Raw genomic sequence first — 16,429 nt, 5'->3', positions numbered from 1 at the left:
CATGCTTGATCTGTCCACACATGTTTTTTCCAAAAGGTATTGTGGAATAAAATATATGTTCATCTGTGCACACTTGGTTTAAGATGATTCAATAAAATATATATATGCTTGGTATGAAAGGAATACCAAGCATGGTGGTCGTCATTTTTTGACTTATGATCATTGCTTATTGATCCACACACATAGATTATGCCTGCCACTATGTTATTTTAAACTTTATCAGTGTATACACATGCAGCCCTTTAGCAACTCTGGAGTTTTCTGCCTTTATCAATTACTATTGTTCGTATTTGCATTATTCATATGGTGAACAATGTCGACATATGGTCAATTTTCATATTTTTATTTATTTTCACACGTTCCGATCTCGAGGACTAAATATTTTTTTTCCTATCAAAAAGCATAGCATATTTTGAAAAAAGAGCACAGAGTTTGTTCTTCCTAATCACACTCTCTTAATAGCATATTGTTTTTCCTATTAAAATTTTGCATTTTTTTTAATGGCAGAAACACATACTACTTTGATCATGCAACTTCTTATGATCTTGCTTATCAAAAGTGGCAATGCTCATGACCAGTGCAGAGAATCATATTGTGGACCTAACCAACCTCTTATTAAATTTCCCTTCCAAATCGTTAAGGAATCATCACAAGATCAATGTGTTTATCCTAAAGAGTTCTGCCTATATTGTACTGAAAATAAGAAAACCATGATAGTTCTCTCTACCTCTTCAGGTCCAATCAAATTCCATGTCTCTGATATTGACTACGAATCACACTCGATGTCAATATCAGACCCAGACAATTGCCTTCCAAAAAAGTTTTTGATACTCAACAATTCATCATTTCGACCTTACCGGTTTGATTCTGAACTGGATATCAAAATCTTCTTCTTCAACTGCTTTTCAGTTAGGAAACAACACTTGAGAAACCAATATCAGACATCCCAAGAGTCACAAGATATGATCACTTGTCCAATTTATGTTGCTGATTCGGACGAAGATATCGTTGATTTGGACCTTCTATCTTGTACTAAGATGTTCGACGTCAACGCGTCTATGATGGGATCAGACCTGAGGTATAATTTTCTCAGATTGAGTTGGCCCAAACAAAGTTGTGCAAAGTGCGAGTCAAAAGGCATGAAATGCAAATGGATGAACAACACCACCAAACCTGGCATTGAATGTTTTTATTGCAACCAAAAACATAAAAAATTTCAGCCTCCAAAAGCTCTTATTTTTTCGGCTATAGGTGAGTCTTTATTATATTTCAAAGTACTATTTGCGTCTTCTTTATTATTTTATTTGTTTATACTGGGAGGAAAATGTAACTGTTAATGTGTTAATTAATGCAGGTTCAATTATATTGGGAATGGGCACCATTGTATTTATTAAGATTTATCTGCATTTCAGAGAAAAAGAAGAAGATCAAGTTAGAATTGATAAGTTTTTAGAGGATTATAGAGCCCAAAAGCCTGCCAGATTTTCATACTCTGATATAAAAAGGATCACGAGTGGATTTAAGGAAAAGCTAGGAGAAGGAGCTCACGGATCGGTATTTAAAGGAAAACTCTCTAGTGAGATTCTAGTGGCTGTGAAGATTCTCAACAATACACAAGGAGAAGGGAAAGAGTTCATCACTGAAGTGGAAATTATGGGCAAAATTCACCATATCAATGTGGTTCGTTTGCTTGGCTTTTGCGCAGAAGGAGTTCACTGCGCTCTAGTATACAATTTTTTTTCGAAAGGTTCTCTGCAAAGCTTCATATTTCCACCGGATAACAAGGATTATTTCATGGGGTGGGAGAAGCTACAACAAATTAGTACTGGTATAGCAAAAGCAATCGAGTATCTTCATGAGGGCTGTAGCCATCCAATTATTCACTTTGACATCAACCCTCGCAATGTTTTGTTAGATGATTCCTTCACTCCAAAAATTTCTGACTTTGGGCTCGCCAAATTATGTGCCAAGAATCTTAGTATAGTGTCCATGACAGCTGCTAGGGGAACCTTGGGATATATGGCACCCGAAGTAGTGTCTCGAAATTTTGGAAATGTTTCTCTTAAGTCTGATATATACAGTTATGGAATGTTGTTGCTAGAAATGGTTGGAGGAAGAAAGAATGTAGATTCGTCATCTGCAGAAGATTTGCATGTTTTATACCCGGAATGGATTCATAACTTATTGGAAGGAGACATACATATAAATGTTGAAGATGAAGTTGGCAATGCTAAAATTGCAAGGAAACTTGCAATTGTCGGACTTTGGTGTATTCAGTGGCAGCCAATGAATCGTCCTTCCATTAAAACCGTCATACAAATGTTGGAAACAGAAGATGACAGCCAATTAACATTTCCGCCTAATCCATTTCATTCCACCAATTCCATTACCAGTAGTGAAGGTTCTTTGCCTAGACGGCCTCTCAAAATGGAAGCGATTCAAGAATGAGATCAGTTTAGATTCATTTGATTTTTGTCCATTACTGGGTAAAAATTAAACATTTCATTTGTAAAAAAAGTAGAATTAGTATTTTGAATTGATTTTAGTATGCTGCAATGTTGTTTTAAAAATATTTTGATGTATTTTAAAAAAGAGTTATGTTGCATATTTTCTCTCTACATGTTTATTCCATTACTCTCTTTTATGATCTTGTCTTTCTTTTCTTGTTTCAACATAAAATAGACTAAATTCACTATGTACTAAATGTTTTGTTTTGATAATGTTGATGATAAAAATAATGATACGTACCTTTTGGAATATACAGTTACTGCTTTGGAAGGAGGTTCATGGCACTATGTAAAATATAATATATAAAATAAGGTGGGGTTTGGGAACACGTAAGCCCCTGTTAGAGTGTTTTGTTTTGGGCCATTGGTGTCTCACTTGATGTTTTCTGATGAGCTCTATACTTGTTTCGAGAGGATAGATAAATGCAAATGAATTGTGTCACAAAACCTCTAAGGCAATTATGTCAAGAAAATACTGGTATTTTCTTCTCACAAAATACTACTCGAGCTACTAGGAAGATATTGGTGCGTCTATCCAATTTTCGACAAACTAATTTTCTTGAATAGTGTCTTGGTGTTCCTTTGATTAGGAGGGCTCCTAAGAAAGCTTATTACATTTATAGGGGTGGAGCAAGTTAGTTCTAGACTGGTGACTTTGGGAAAAATGTGATGGAAGCTATTCCTATTTATCCAATATTGATGACTGCTAAACTTAATGATAATTGTCTATGGCCGGTGGGAGATGGTAAGGGTGTCCACACACACATATGCAAACGGGGTCATTCCACACAAACAATACACACAGCACAATCATAAAGTGGAGTGTTCTATTTTTGACTGTATGGGCTATTGTGACTTAATAAAATATATGCTCGCACACATTAAGTTTTAGAATATTTAATACAATAGATGCTTGATCTATATGCATGGTGCGGTGATTTTTTTTTTATCTCATGGATTATTGTAACTTTATAAAATTTTCTTCATAATAAAATATTGTAACTTTATAAAATATATTCTTGATATCTAATGCCACTATGTTATTGTAATAATCTTGGTCACTGTACACACATGAAGCCCATTAACAACTCAGTATTTGGTTTGTCTTTACCCATCTGAATATGATAAATTTACATATATTTTTACTTCCACATGGATCACAAGATCAATACATCTTCATAATAAATGTGTTGTTATATTTGGCTAATGAGCTTGGCATAAGAGAGTTTAATCCTAGAGGAACGACCTATTCAAATTTCAAATGCAAACTGATGTTCCTACCACCCCCAATAACTAGTGCCGTTTCACCTTTTTAACTCAGTTAAAAAATATATTTTAATTTGATTACATGTCCGATTTAAAAACAGACTACTTAATAGTAGTATCAAGTATGTAAAATCAATTTTTCAACTGATCTAGAAACTTTGTAATTTTGTTCCTTTTAACCAAGTTAAAAAATGAAGTCATAAGATTTGGTAAGGTGTTTTTTTTTTTTTTTATGAATGGCAAAATATATTATATATAATTAGGGAAATAAATCTCAAGTATTACACCAGAAATAAAATACACCAAAACACCCTGCGAAAAATCAACAACAATCAATTTTCCATCACCACCAACAGAGATCAAAAGAGCAGCCAACGATGATTTTTTGCATCAAACGATCAGCTCCGTCCACACTCAACATCTGAAAAGCCGAAGGAGCCACCGAAAAAGCCTAAAAGAACTTGCGTAAAAAAACTAGCTCTCGAACTTGGTAAGGTGTTTTCTAAATCTATTCATAGCTAGAACCGATTTTAAAAATGTTTTTCAAGGTACTTTAAGGATAGACACATTGATCTTGTGTGTCTTTGTTTCGTTGGAAGGGGAATCGAATAATAGGTTGATTAGGTCCTCAAGATGAATTTCTGTACTCTTCATGATTGTTGCTACTATTGATAAAAGTGCTATTGCCATGCAATTTAATTTGCTCAAGAAAAGAAAGAGACTCAAAAAGATTAAAATTGAGGATATGGTATTATGGTCCAAATTATTTTCAAAAGTAAAGACATACAGTTTAATCTAAACATACAAATGGATAAGGACAGAACATGATTATTACAATGGGCTGCATCAAGATTATTTTAATAACATAGTGGCATTAGGGATCAAGAATATATTTTATAAAGTTATATTTTATAAAGTCAAAAAAAGATCAACCCACCATGCTCAATGATCAAGCATGTATTGTATTAAAGATTCCTAAACGTGAGGTGTGTGCCCATATATTTTATTAAATTACAAAAGCACCAGAGGTGATCCTGAAAATGGGATTGGTGAGCAACAGCCCAAATCCCCTTTTTTTTTGCACTACATTTAATATTTTTTCTTAATGGTTGGTAATGTGTATATATATTTGTTTAGGAGCACAAAAATATTGTTTTAGAGAATCTTGATTATGAAAAAATTTATAATGATTTTTTTAAAAAAAAAATAAAATAAAGACATTTAAATAATTAAAATGACATTATTTTATTAGTTCGTCAGCGTATCAGAAATCTTAAAACCGGTATTAAAAAACAAACGGTCAAAAAACAGAGCATTCGCCTTTGCGAGAGTGCTGTGTGTACAGATGAAGCTGACATAGTCAATTATATACTACTTCCTCCGTCCCAAATTGTATGATGTTTTGAGTATTTCACACATATTAAGATATGTAATTAATATTGTGTGGAAAAGAGATATTATGAGTTGTTTTACAAAATTGTCATCAATAAATGATATGGGAAAAATAAATAAAGGAATTGAAATAAGAGAGAGTAATAAATAGCTAAGGATATAATAGGAAAAATAACATTAATTTTTCATTGGTATTGTAAAGCGACATACAATTTGGGATAAATATTTTTTCTAAAGCAACATACAATTTGAGACGGATGGAGTAATTTTTTTAATTGATTGCATGTGTGTGAAAACTGACCCCTTTTCAAAAAATAATGTGTGTACTTTGCACAGACCATAACATATATTTTAAGTTTCAATAATCTATAGTATTAAGCGCTTAGAAGAGATGGGGAACGAGTCTCTTCTAGTTTAACCAAAGTTTTGGATTCGAATCCAGTCTTGGGTATGCAGCAACGTTAAATTCTTGGGTATCCAGTCTTGGGTATGCTCAAGGAATTAGTCTCAGCTGTTACACGCGGAGGATACCCGGCTTACACAAAAATAAAATACTATGTATCGGTATTATGTTTGGTGTGTGTCTAGATATGAACCAAAAAACTTTATAAATCAAGCAAAAATTTAGGAAGTTACTACCCCTTAATTGAAAATCATTTGACGAATACAATACTATTATGTTATGTAAATGCAATTCCTAAACGAAATATAGGAACAGGTATTTTTATCCAAAAACAGATTTTCCTCTATGTGGTGGGTGAGAGTGATATTGTTACTGTTGCTGCCATTTTCGTTTCTATTCTGGAAAGTTACTTGCAGTTCTAGTTATGAGCATGATTGTGCACTTTCATCTTGTGGCAAAATATCAAAAATAAGTTATCCATTTCGATTAAAAGATGATCCAATACACTGCGGTAACAGCAAGTATGAACTATCTTGTGAAAATAATGTGACAACTTTATATTTGTACTCCACAAAATATAATGTCCGTTCCATCAACTACAACAATTTTACAATCAGACTGGTTGATCCTGGAGTTCAAGAAATGAATTGCTCTTCACTTCCACGCCATTCGTTGTCTCGATCTAATTTCTGTGATACTTATGATTACCACAACAAATTTTGCAATGACCCATATCATGCTGTTTCATATAAAGAACGAATGTTCAGTGCCGGCACAGGTTCCCATGAACTTCTCTTTGAGCATATAGTTTACCTGAGTTGTACCAATCAAGTCACTAGCAATTCCAACTATGTGATTACTTCACCTTGTCTCAATCGACACTCCAAATCCAAAGGCAATTATATTTATGCTATAGTTGGTGATTTAACGGCTGAGGACTTTCAAGTTGGTTGTCATGTGAAATTGGTTACTCCCACTTCTTTGTCTGGTTTGCAAAGAAACGATCTTTCCTATGATGCCATTCACAAGGCGTTAGTCTATGGATTTGAGGTTTCATGGCTGCATCTTTCTTGCAAAAATCTTTGTCTAGATTTAGCGCCGTGCTTCTTCAACGCTTCTTCCAACGATCCAGAACTTCAATGCAATATAAATCCCCACTGCTATACTTTCATGGGATATTGGAGCAGTGGTGATTGTGGTAAACTAAAGATCATTTCAACTAGTTTTGATCCAGATTTTTACAATTTGTTACTCATTAATTACATTTTTTGGTTTGCAGGGTTATGGTCTCAGCTAACTTCATATGCTAAAGGTATGAATTTTTATCTCCTTAATTTTTTGTTTTGGACAAAGTTCTTTTAATTTATGTTTTTTATCTTAATATATTGTTAGTGTAATAAAAGACTATCAACATATCAAGTTAATCATGTGTATGCGTGTGAATTTGGTTTTTTTTTTTTTTTTTACAGCAATTTATATTAATTATCATATAACTAATTTTTTGAACGATCTGACAGTTTAATTAAATCCAAAAATTATTTTGGGGGGGGGGGGGGGGGGGAGGGGGTTGGATTGGTGGGTAGAGTGGGAAGGGGTTATGTATGTGTCAGTGTTAAGCGTTATGGAGCCATGTGTTACAATGGAGAACAATAGAGAACGTGCGAGACAATTTAACGGGGACAAATTTAAACGAGCTTTACAATGGAGAACAAATAGAGAACGTGCGAGACAATTTAACGGGGATGAATTTAAACGAGCTTTGAGTGAGATGGATTTGAATAAGTCTACAGGGTCGAATGGGATCAATCCAGGGTTCTTCCAGCATTTTTGGGAGGAGTATGTAAGAGGACTAATTGAAGAAGGCCAGCTGGACAATCTAAAAGAAATCCAAATCATCACTACAGGACAAAAAGAAACAGAATTGATTAAGAAACAAAAAAGTCCATGTTTCACAAATATCAGATTGAAGGATTATGTGTGAAAGAAACCAGGGTGGTATTGGTTTTGCTAAGTAATATATAAACAGTAGGATTGAGATCCGCAATTATGGCACTCACGCAATCGAGTAGATCTTCAAAGCTGAACTGTTCTTTGAGTATTATGCTACACCAGATTTTGAACGTTTGATGATTGCAACAGTTCATCTGGATCAGAAGGTGGTATCATGGTACCAGATGATGCAACACACAAACCCCTTTCAGTCATGGAAGATCTTCACTAAAGCATTTCAGGTAGATTTTGGCCCTTCTATGTATGAATGTCCTCGTGCTACTTTGTTTAAATTGTCACAAAAGAATTATGTTAATGAGTATTACATGGAATTTACCTCACTAGCTAACATAGTTTATGGGTTGAGTACTGATGCTATGCTTGATTGTTTTGTAATTGGATTAAACCCTGAGTTGGAACGTGAGGTTATAGCACAAACACACACCACCTTCAATCAGAGAGTTCTTGCATTGGCAAAATTATTTAAGGAAAAATGAAAACCAACCAAAACCAACACTTACCTAAATAATTTCAAACCCTAACCCATAAATAACCCCACCCCAAATAGATCAACTCAACCACCTCTGCTACCTACACCTCTATTGAAGCCTAATCCACATATTAAAAAAATAAATAAAAAATATTAAGAGAATCAATTCAGAAAAAGTGCAGTTAAGAATAGAGAAGGGCTTGTGTTATACATGTGAAGATAAATGGTCTTTCAACCACAAATGTCCACATAAACATATCATGTTACTCTATGTTGAGGAAGAAGATCATCTAGAACAAGCCCCTGCCACAAGGGATGAAGAGAAATATGAAACTGAGCCACAAGATCTAGAACTTCATATATCTCTAAATACCTTGAAAGAAACCACTTGGGTGGGACCAATTAAGTTTGTTGGTCACATTGGTAATACACCAATTCAGATTTTGGTGGATCGAGGAAGTTTAGATAACTTTCTACAACCAAGAATCGCTCATTTTCTCAAATTGGATTTCGAACCTGCTCCAATATTCAAAGTGCTTGTGGGAAATGGTAACTCTCTTACATCAGAAGGTTCCATCTGAGAGCTAAAGGTAGCCGTTCAAGGCCAGGAGTTGAAATTACCAGTTTTCTTACTAGCAATAGTAAGAGCTGATCTCATATTGGGGGATACTTGGTTAGCCACTTTGGTGCCACATGTAGCTAACTATAAGTCTCAAAGCCTAAAGTTTTTTAAACAGTGAAATTTTATTACTTTACAAGGTGATAAATGAAACGACCACAACAAGCTCAAGTACATCACATGCACATATTATTAGTCACAGAAGCTACTACTGAGGCAGCAAGATCACCGGATTACCTTCGAACCAGGTTCAGGACCTATCAAAGTTAGACCTTACAGATACCCTTTGAGCCAGAAGAGAAGATTGAACTAATGGTCAAAGAAATGCTAGAAGAAGGTATCATTTAGCCAAGCATCAGTCCATTTTTTCCCCCATTGTGTTGGTTAAGAAGAAAGATGGAACTTGGAGATTCTGCAAGCATTAAACGCAATAACTGTGTAGGATTCTTTTCCTATGCCTACAGTAGATGAGTTGTTAGATGAGTTGTTTGGAGCTCAATATTTTAAAAAATTGGATCTTCAGTCTAGTTATCACCAAATTTTATAAATGTATTTGAGATGTTTAACATTTCAAAATCCTAAACGGTGGTTTAAGGTGCTAGACTGGGCAGAGTATTGGTACAATACTGCTTTCCACACAAGTTTAGGCATGACACCATTTATGCTAGTGTATGGGAGGGACCCTCCTACACTTCTCAGGCAAGCAAATTCCCTAGGAAATACTACACTGGCTCAACAACAATTACAAGACAGAGATATAACATTAGCACATGCCAAAGCTAATCTGATCAAAGCACAACAATACATGAAGACACAAGCTGACAAACATAGACATGAGGTGCACTTGTTATCAATTCATTCTAAGTGATTTGCTTAGAGTGAGTGGAATAAATAGAGAAACCTTCAATCCAATTTTGTAGTTAATTTTACAATCATTACAGAGTACTAAGGTTCTTCGAAGTTGGGACGGGTTGGTTGGAGTGTGGGGTCTTCCCATCAGAATTGAATGACACATATATTGTTTTGATTCCGAAGGAAGGATTGGAAACTTATATCCTTGTGCAATGTGTTTGTATAAGGTGATCTCTAAAGTCCTTGCTAATGGACCGAAAAGATACTTACATATAAATGCATTTTGTTGTTCAATCTTCTTTTTTGTCTGGTCGTTCTATATATAATTAAATGATAGTAAATGAAATAATTCACTACTTGAAGCATAAGAGGAAGGAAAAAGTTGGAGAGGCGGCGTTAAAAATAGATGAGTGAGGCTCATGACATATCATTTTCAAGTTGGGTTTCTCAGAGAAATTGATGGCGTTGATCATGATGTGCATGGATTCAGTGAAATTTAACGTTTTAGTTCAAGGAGATCCTTAACGACCATATTTGCTTATTCTCCGTGCACAAGGATTGACTGCCCTTGTTGGTAAGGAGGTGAAAAGAGGGAATTTGCATGGTCTCCGGGTGTGTAGAGGGGCAGCTACTTTCTTCCACTTTTTATTTTCACTTGATGGTGAAGCTCATATCATGAAAAATATACTTAACACCTATGAGGAGGTGTCGGGACACAGTAAATTTTCAGCAGTCAAAAGTGTTTTTCATTAGCAACTCAAAACTACACCTGGCAACATATATTAGTCCCTCAAATTTATTAGAAGTTACCATATAAGGACCTATTGAATGGGAGAGGGAATTCGACTTCAAGCAATTGCTATTTCCGTCTTTCAAGCTGCTCAAAAGTCCCTCAGAATTATTAAAAGTTACGATATCACTTTGAGTAAATAGTCAATTTTCCTCTTAAAATTGTAAGTTTCATCAATTACCCCCTTTGAAATTAACAAAACTTCAATTATCCTCTGAAATTTCACAACGTTAGTCAATTTACCCCCTCCGTCAAATTTTTCTGTTAGTGAACATGACGTTTTGCAAATACCCCCCAAATGCCCCCCAAACTTAAAAATTTATATTATTTTTTTCTTAAAAACAAACAATTAATAGTTAAATATTAAAACTAACTATTAATTTTGAAATTTGGGAAAACTACATGCATATATACATCAAAATAGGCTCCAAAATGGGGAAAAATATGTATTTTTAAAGTGACAATAATGGGATGATTTGTGGATTAATATTGGAGGTTGTGTAGTTTAAATGGTTTGAGCAAATTGTTGAAGGAGTTGGAGGAGTTAAAAGACTAAAATGGTGAAGGAGAAAATATAAATTTAAATCTGATTATTAATTTGTTTATAAACCTCTAAAAATAATAATTTGTCTATTAGAAATAATCATTATTGTCACTTTAAAAATACACATTTTTCTCTATTTTGATGTATATATATATATATATGTAGTTTTTCTAAACTCCAAAATTAATAGTTAGCTTTTATATTTAACTATTAATTGTTTGTTTTTAAGAAAAAAATAATATAAATTTTTAAGTTTGGGAAGCATTTTGCACATAAGTGCAAAATTTCAGGGGGGTATTTGCAAAACGTTATGTTCACTAACAGAAAAATTTGACGGAGGAGATAAATTGACTAACGTTGTGAAATTTCAGGGGGATAATTGAAGTTTTGTTAATTTCAGGAGGATAATTGATGAAACTTACAAATTCAGGAGGGAAATTGACTATTTATTCATATGACTTTTGTTTTATTGATCGGGTCATAACTCTTCACTCTAGTGTGGTGGACTCCTTTAACTCAACCTTGCATGATCAGTCTTATCTAGGATATATATTAGCTAGTTGTCGTAATATTTTATTGTCTTTTTGTAAAAACTATTATATCGAGTTTTCTAGGAGAGAGATTAATACGACTTCTCACAACCTTAATAAGGTGATATAAAACACATGTTTTTTTACGCTTATATAAAGCTAGATCTAAAGCATTGTTCTAACATGAAATGAATTAGATTTATGTTTGTAGAAAGAAAAAAAATAGGATTTGTCTCATACTGTATATTCGTAAAAAAAATTCATACTCTAAATTTGTGAATAGGCACCTCAGTAACAAGATCTCTGAGCTATGAGACTTGTTTTAGCCCTGATTGAATAGAAAACTAAATTCAACTAAACATTTAATTTTCAAAGATATTTAGGTAATTTAAATTTTCAAAACTGAATACATTGGATGAGTGTTATTGTTATGTGAATCGTATAAAATATGGGGAAATTATACCTTATACCCCTACATTTAATCATTCACCCCAACAAACAATTGAAAATGTCAATTTTACCCCTTTTTCATTTTCACTCATCCCAACAAAAGTTTATGTACATCATTATTTTTTTGAAATTATAAAGATTCCTTACACGCCCGTCAGTACCACCATGTAAATTCCTCCACCGTAGTCTTCCACCCAAACAACAACCCAATTTCGATTATCCTTATCTCTCTAATTCCATTTTGCTAAAACAAAAATCCAATTTCTCATCCATAACCAACACCCATAACATAATTTTTCACGTTCACATGGAAGTGCTTTACTATATCATTGGGAAAATTAATGACAATTCAAAGGCTTTGATTTCAATGGATCATTGCTTACTAGAAGGCAGAGGATAGAACTCGTATCTGGTACTACAAAACAATAGATCATTGCTTTGCTTTCAATGGTAGAATGGAATCAAAATCATTTAAAGAAACAATCTAAGATGGGAATTGAATCCTTCCAAAAGCAAAGCAATGAAGTTTGTGATGCTTACATGTTGAATGAATTTTTCAATTTCTATAGAAAATTATGCACGTGAAATCATTTTGTTGGGTGAATTCAAAATTAAAAAGAGGGTAAAATTGACATTTTTTATAATTTGTTGGGATGAAGGTTGAAGTGTAGGGATATAGGGTATAATTTCCAAAATATGGTTGGAACATTGGATTGGATGAATACTATTGTTATATTGGATGAAAACAATTATGCCCATTTATATATTTCTTTTAGAAAAAAAACATTGAGTTTAAAATTATTAATTTAATCATTTAATATCACCTAAGTTAATTTTTTATTTTTTCTGCAGATACAATCACTGCTATCCGGATAGGTGAGTTCTAATCAACCTTTTCTCCTGTCGGAATTATTAATTAAAGTGGCACTATTGACGATATACAACAGTCCATGATGGAATTTTAACCGTATATGTTAAGGTTACAGGACTATGTTTTTACCACTAAACTAGTACCACAACACAAGTATGTGTGCTATTATAGTAAGTATTATAATCACTATTTGATATGTACACGTTATTTTTATGCTCCATAAAACGTGTACATATCAAATAGCTATTATCTAAAAAATAAATCCAACATTGTTAACGAGTACACGTTTTATGGAGCATAAATAGTAAGTATTTATGAAAAAATATGTAATAAATGCATTGAAAATCGAAACATTTGACATTTTTTTTATAAATAATTGCTTATTATAGAATGTTTAAATAGTAACCGGGAGCAAACTTTAATAAGAGCCTTATAATAATTATGAAGGGAGCCTCTTTTTTTTTTTTTTTCTTATCAAAGCTAGAAAAATTAAGGCTTAATTGCACTTTTGGACCCCCTATCTTTTCAAAAGTTGCGGTTATGGACCCCTAACTAATTTAAATACAAAACAGCCCCCTATGTTTTGATTCTTTGGCAGTTTTGGACCCCCAATCCATTGTTGACTCGGTCAACGCTGAAGTGGCACCCTAAGTGAGCTGCCACGTGTCAATTTTTATTTTATTTTTTTGCCTTGGGGGTCCAAAACTACCAAAGAATCAAAACATAGGGGGTTGTTTTGTATTTAAATTAGTTAGGGGTCCATAACCGCAACTTTTGGAAAGATAGGGGTCCAAAAGTGCAATTAAGCCAAAAATTAAATAGCAAAGCAAGAGTAGGTCTGAACCTTATTAAAGCATATAAGGAGTCAAACTATAACCAAACTCAACTAAAACAACATATATACAAAGAATCAAATCACTATCTAAACTAAGTTGTCAAACAAATCTATTAGCACATATTAAGAAACATCTCCTTGCAATCAAACATATTTGAGATTGCTTTTGATTACACCCTTTTTGAGACAAGTTTGGATGTGCTCACTACTTGTAATGCCATCAGAGCCTTTGCCTCTTGCGGAGCTGCTACTCTTTCCTGACTTCCTGTTGGACTTAGGTTGGTGATGAGCATCTGGTTGAGCCTCCAAATACTTCAAAGCCACAGGGTGCATATTCATCTTTTCATTGTCAGTGTCAGGATCCATAATGCCATCTGTTGTGTCAGAGTCCACCACATAACCTCAACATTTATTAAGAATTTGGACACTTTTCTTGCATGCCTCTGAACAATGCTTAGAGTTATTAGCTTTCTGAATCCTTCCTTTGTCTGGTCCTAACACTTGAGTAACAGTCACAGGTTCCTTGATTTTATTAATAATAGCTAGGCATCTTAGCAGAAACACTCACAGATTCCTCTAATTTAGTAGTAAGCAATTCAGCAGAATCACACTGCATGATAACAATATTAGCTTGAAAAACACAACCTTTAAGTTTGCAAAAATATGCCTAAATTTTACTGCTATGTATATTTATGTTGTTGGTGTAAAATTACAGGACTAATTGAAATAATCAAAGGGCCAAACTCAATTTATGAAGGTCGTACAAACTATAAAGTAGGACTGGCCATAGGGCACTATGTTCTACCATTATTTTTGGGGACTAGATTTCTCTTTGGGATAACTTTTTTTACTGCGTTGCTGATATACAAGTGGCTAAAAAGACATTGGTCAATGTATGAATGTATCGAAATATATCTACAACAAAACAACCTCATGCCCATTGGATATTCATACAGAGAAATTAAGAAAATGGCTAGAGGATTCAAAGAGGAATTGGGTAAAGGAGGTTTTGGCACTGTCTTCAAAGGGAACCTTCGCAGCGGCCCTTGTGTGGCAATAAAGATGTTGGGCAAGTCCAAAGGTAATGGGCAAGACTTTATCAATGAAGTCACAACTATTGGAAGAATACATCATTTAAATGTGGTTCAATTACTTGGATTTTGCATTGAGGGGTCAAAACGAGCTCTTGTTTATGAATTTATGCGTAATGGATCTCTTGATAAATATATTTTCTCTAAAGAAGGGAGTATAAATTTAAGCTACAACCAATTGCACGATATTTCAATTGGAGTAGCTCGTGGGATTGATTATCTCCATAATGGATGTGAAATGAAAATTTTGCATTTTGATATCAAGCCACACAATATCCTACTTGACGAGAATTTTATTCCAAAGATATCTGACTTTGGACTCGCAAAGCTATATCCAATTACGAATAGCATTGTCACAATGACTGCAGCCAAAGGCACAATTGGATATATGGCTCCTGAATTGTTTTACAAAAATATTGGTGGAGTGTCGTATAAGGCTGATGTTTATAGTTTTGGTATGCTTTTGATGGAAATGGCAAGCAAGAGGAAAAACATGAACCCACATGCAGCGCATTCAAGCCAGCATTATTTTCCCTTTTGGATTTATGATCAACTTCAAAAAGAGGCAGAAATAGAACTAGAAGATGTTACAGAGGAGGATATAAAAATAGTAAAGAAGATGGTCATGGTCGCTCTTTGGTGTATACAAATTAACCCAAACGATCGCCCCTCCATGAGTAAAGTAGTGGAGATGCTTGAAGGAGATATTGAAAACCTTGAAATGCCTTCGGAGCCAACTTTGTATCCAGATGAAATGATTTCATCGGATGAAACAACCAACTCCGACCAAAGAGTATCAAGTGACTTCATTAGTTCTAGTGATATTGGGGAAAACATAACTAGTCCTTCACTAGAGAATATTTCTTCAAAGATGTAATTTTTTAGAATCCGCCATATTTTGAATACTTGTTCTTATGTAAGGTTTACTGAATTCATGATTATGTTTGATGTATCTAAAATCTAATAACCCTAACTCATTCTAGCTACTTGTATGTATCTAATGGTAATGGTAAAATATTAGTCTCAGTTTTGTCTATCTAATACTTATATATATATATATATATATATATATATATATATATATATATATATATATATATATATATATATATCTGAAGGTGAGAAAAACACAAGAAGGGGGGGGGGGGGGGTTGAATTGTGTTTTCTTTTTCTCTAAAAATACTTCTTATGATAATACTTCAGAAGCAGTTTGGAAGTGCTTCTGATGTAATAACCAGAATCAGATATGCAGCGGAAAAGATCAAAGCAGAGAAAAGAAAAGCGAGACACAAGCAGTTATCCTGGTTCCTTCCACAAATCGGAAGTAGTCCAGTCCCCCTTGCACTTCCAAGGAGATTTCACTATAATCACAAAGATTACAAATGCTCAATACTCTCTAAGTATGAGACTTCTCAAAAATGCTCAAGCACACAGGCAAGAGTCTTCCAATGCTCAAGCACGCAGGCAAGAGGCTTCTAATCAAACAAAAATACAGAGAAATATTTTTGACTTGAACACTTGATATACAATCAGTGGTGTTCACAAATACAATGTAATTATGACTCTAGACTTGTGAATTTCTAAGATGTATCAAATCAGTGCAGAAATTCAATGTGCTTTGTAGAATCAAATTGACAGAGTTTTGGCGCTTTTTAACTTGTATATCTCTATCTACAATCTTCAAGTCTTCACTCCTTTATATAGACGTGTGTAAGAGACGTTGAGATGATTAGCACGTCTAAAGAGTCGTTGAATTCCTTTGATCATCCACCAGTAATTCTTTGCCTGATTTGGGTGTAG

The 16,429-nt window shown here is 33.9% G+C and overlaps 2 protein-coding genes across 2 annotated transcripts; both read left to right on the top strand.

The window, feature by feature from the left end:
* The first annotated feature begins 216 nt into the window (after positions 1 to 216).
* Positions 217 to 2,605, top strand: LOC25482284 (rust resistance kinase Lr10). Its single transcript, XM_013610834.3, has 2 exons — positions 217 to 1,251; positions 1,355 to 2,605. The coding sequence occupies exons 1-2, from the start codon at positions 501 to 503 to the stop codon at positions 2,446 to 2,448; spliced, it is 1,845 nt and encodes a 614-aa protein (XP_013466288.1). The 5' UTR covers positions 217 to 500; the 3' UTR covers positions 2,449 to 2,605.
* Positions 2,606 to 5,811: 3,206 nt separating this feature from the next.
* On the top strand, positions 5,812 to 15,627 carry LOC25482283 (LEAF RUST 10 DISEASE-RESISTANCE LOCUS RECEPTOR-LIKE PROTEIN KINASE-like 2.1). Its single transcript, XM_039833607.1, has 4 exons — positions 5,812 to 6,766; positions 6,848 to 6,880; positions 12,685 to 12,708; positions 14,254 to 15,627. Exons 1-4 carry the CDS (start codon positions 5,914 to 5,916, stop codon positions 15,504 to 15,506), a joined length of 2,163 nt encoding a protein of 720 aa, XP_039689541.1. The 5' UTR covers positions 5,812 to 5,913; the 3' UTR covers positions 15,507 to 15,627.
* The last annotated feature ends 802 nt before the right edge of the window (positions 15,628 to 16,429 follow it).

The sequence above is a fragment of the Medicago truncatula genome, chromosome 1 (assembly GCF_003473485.1).
Source record: "Medicago truncatula cultivar Jemalong A17 chromosome 1, MtrunA17r5.0-ANR, whole genome shotgun sequence".
Taxonomy (NCBI): Eukaryota; Viridiplantae; Streptophyta; class Magnoliopsida; order Fabales; family Fabaceae; genus Medicago; species Medicago truncatula.
The sequence above is the reverse complement of the archived record's forward strand: the minus strand, read 5'-3'. Positions and strand labels throughout refer to the sequence as shown.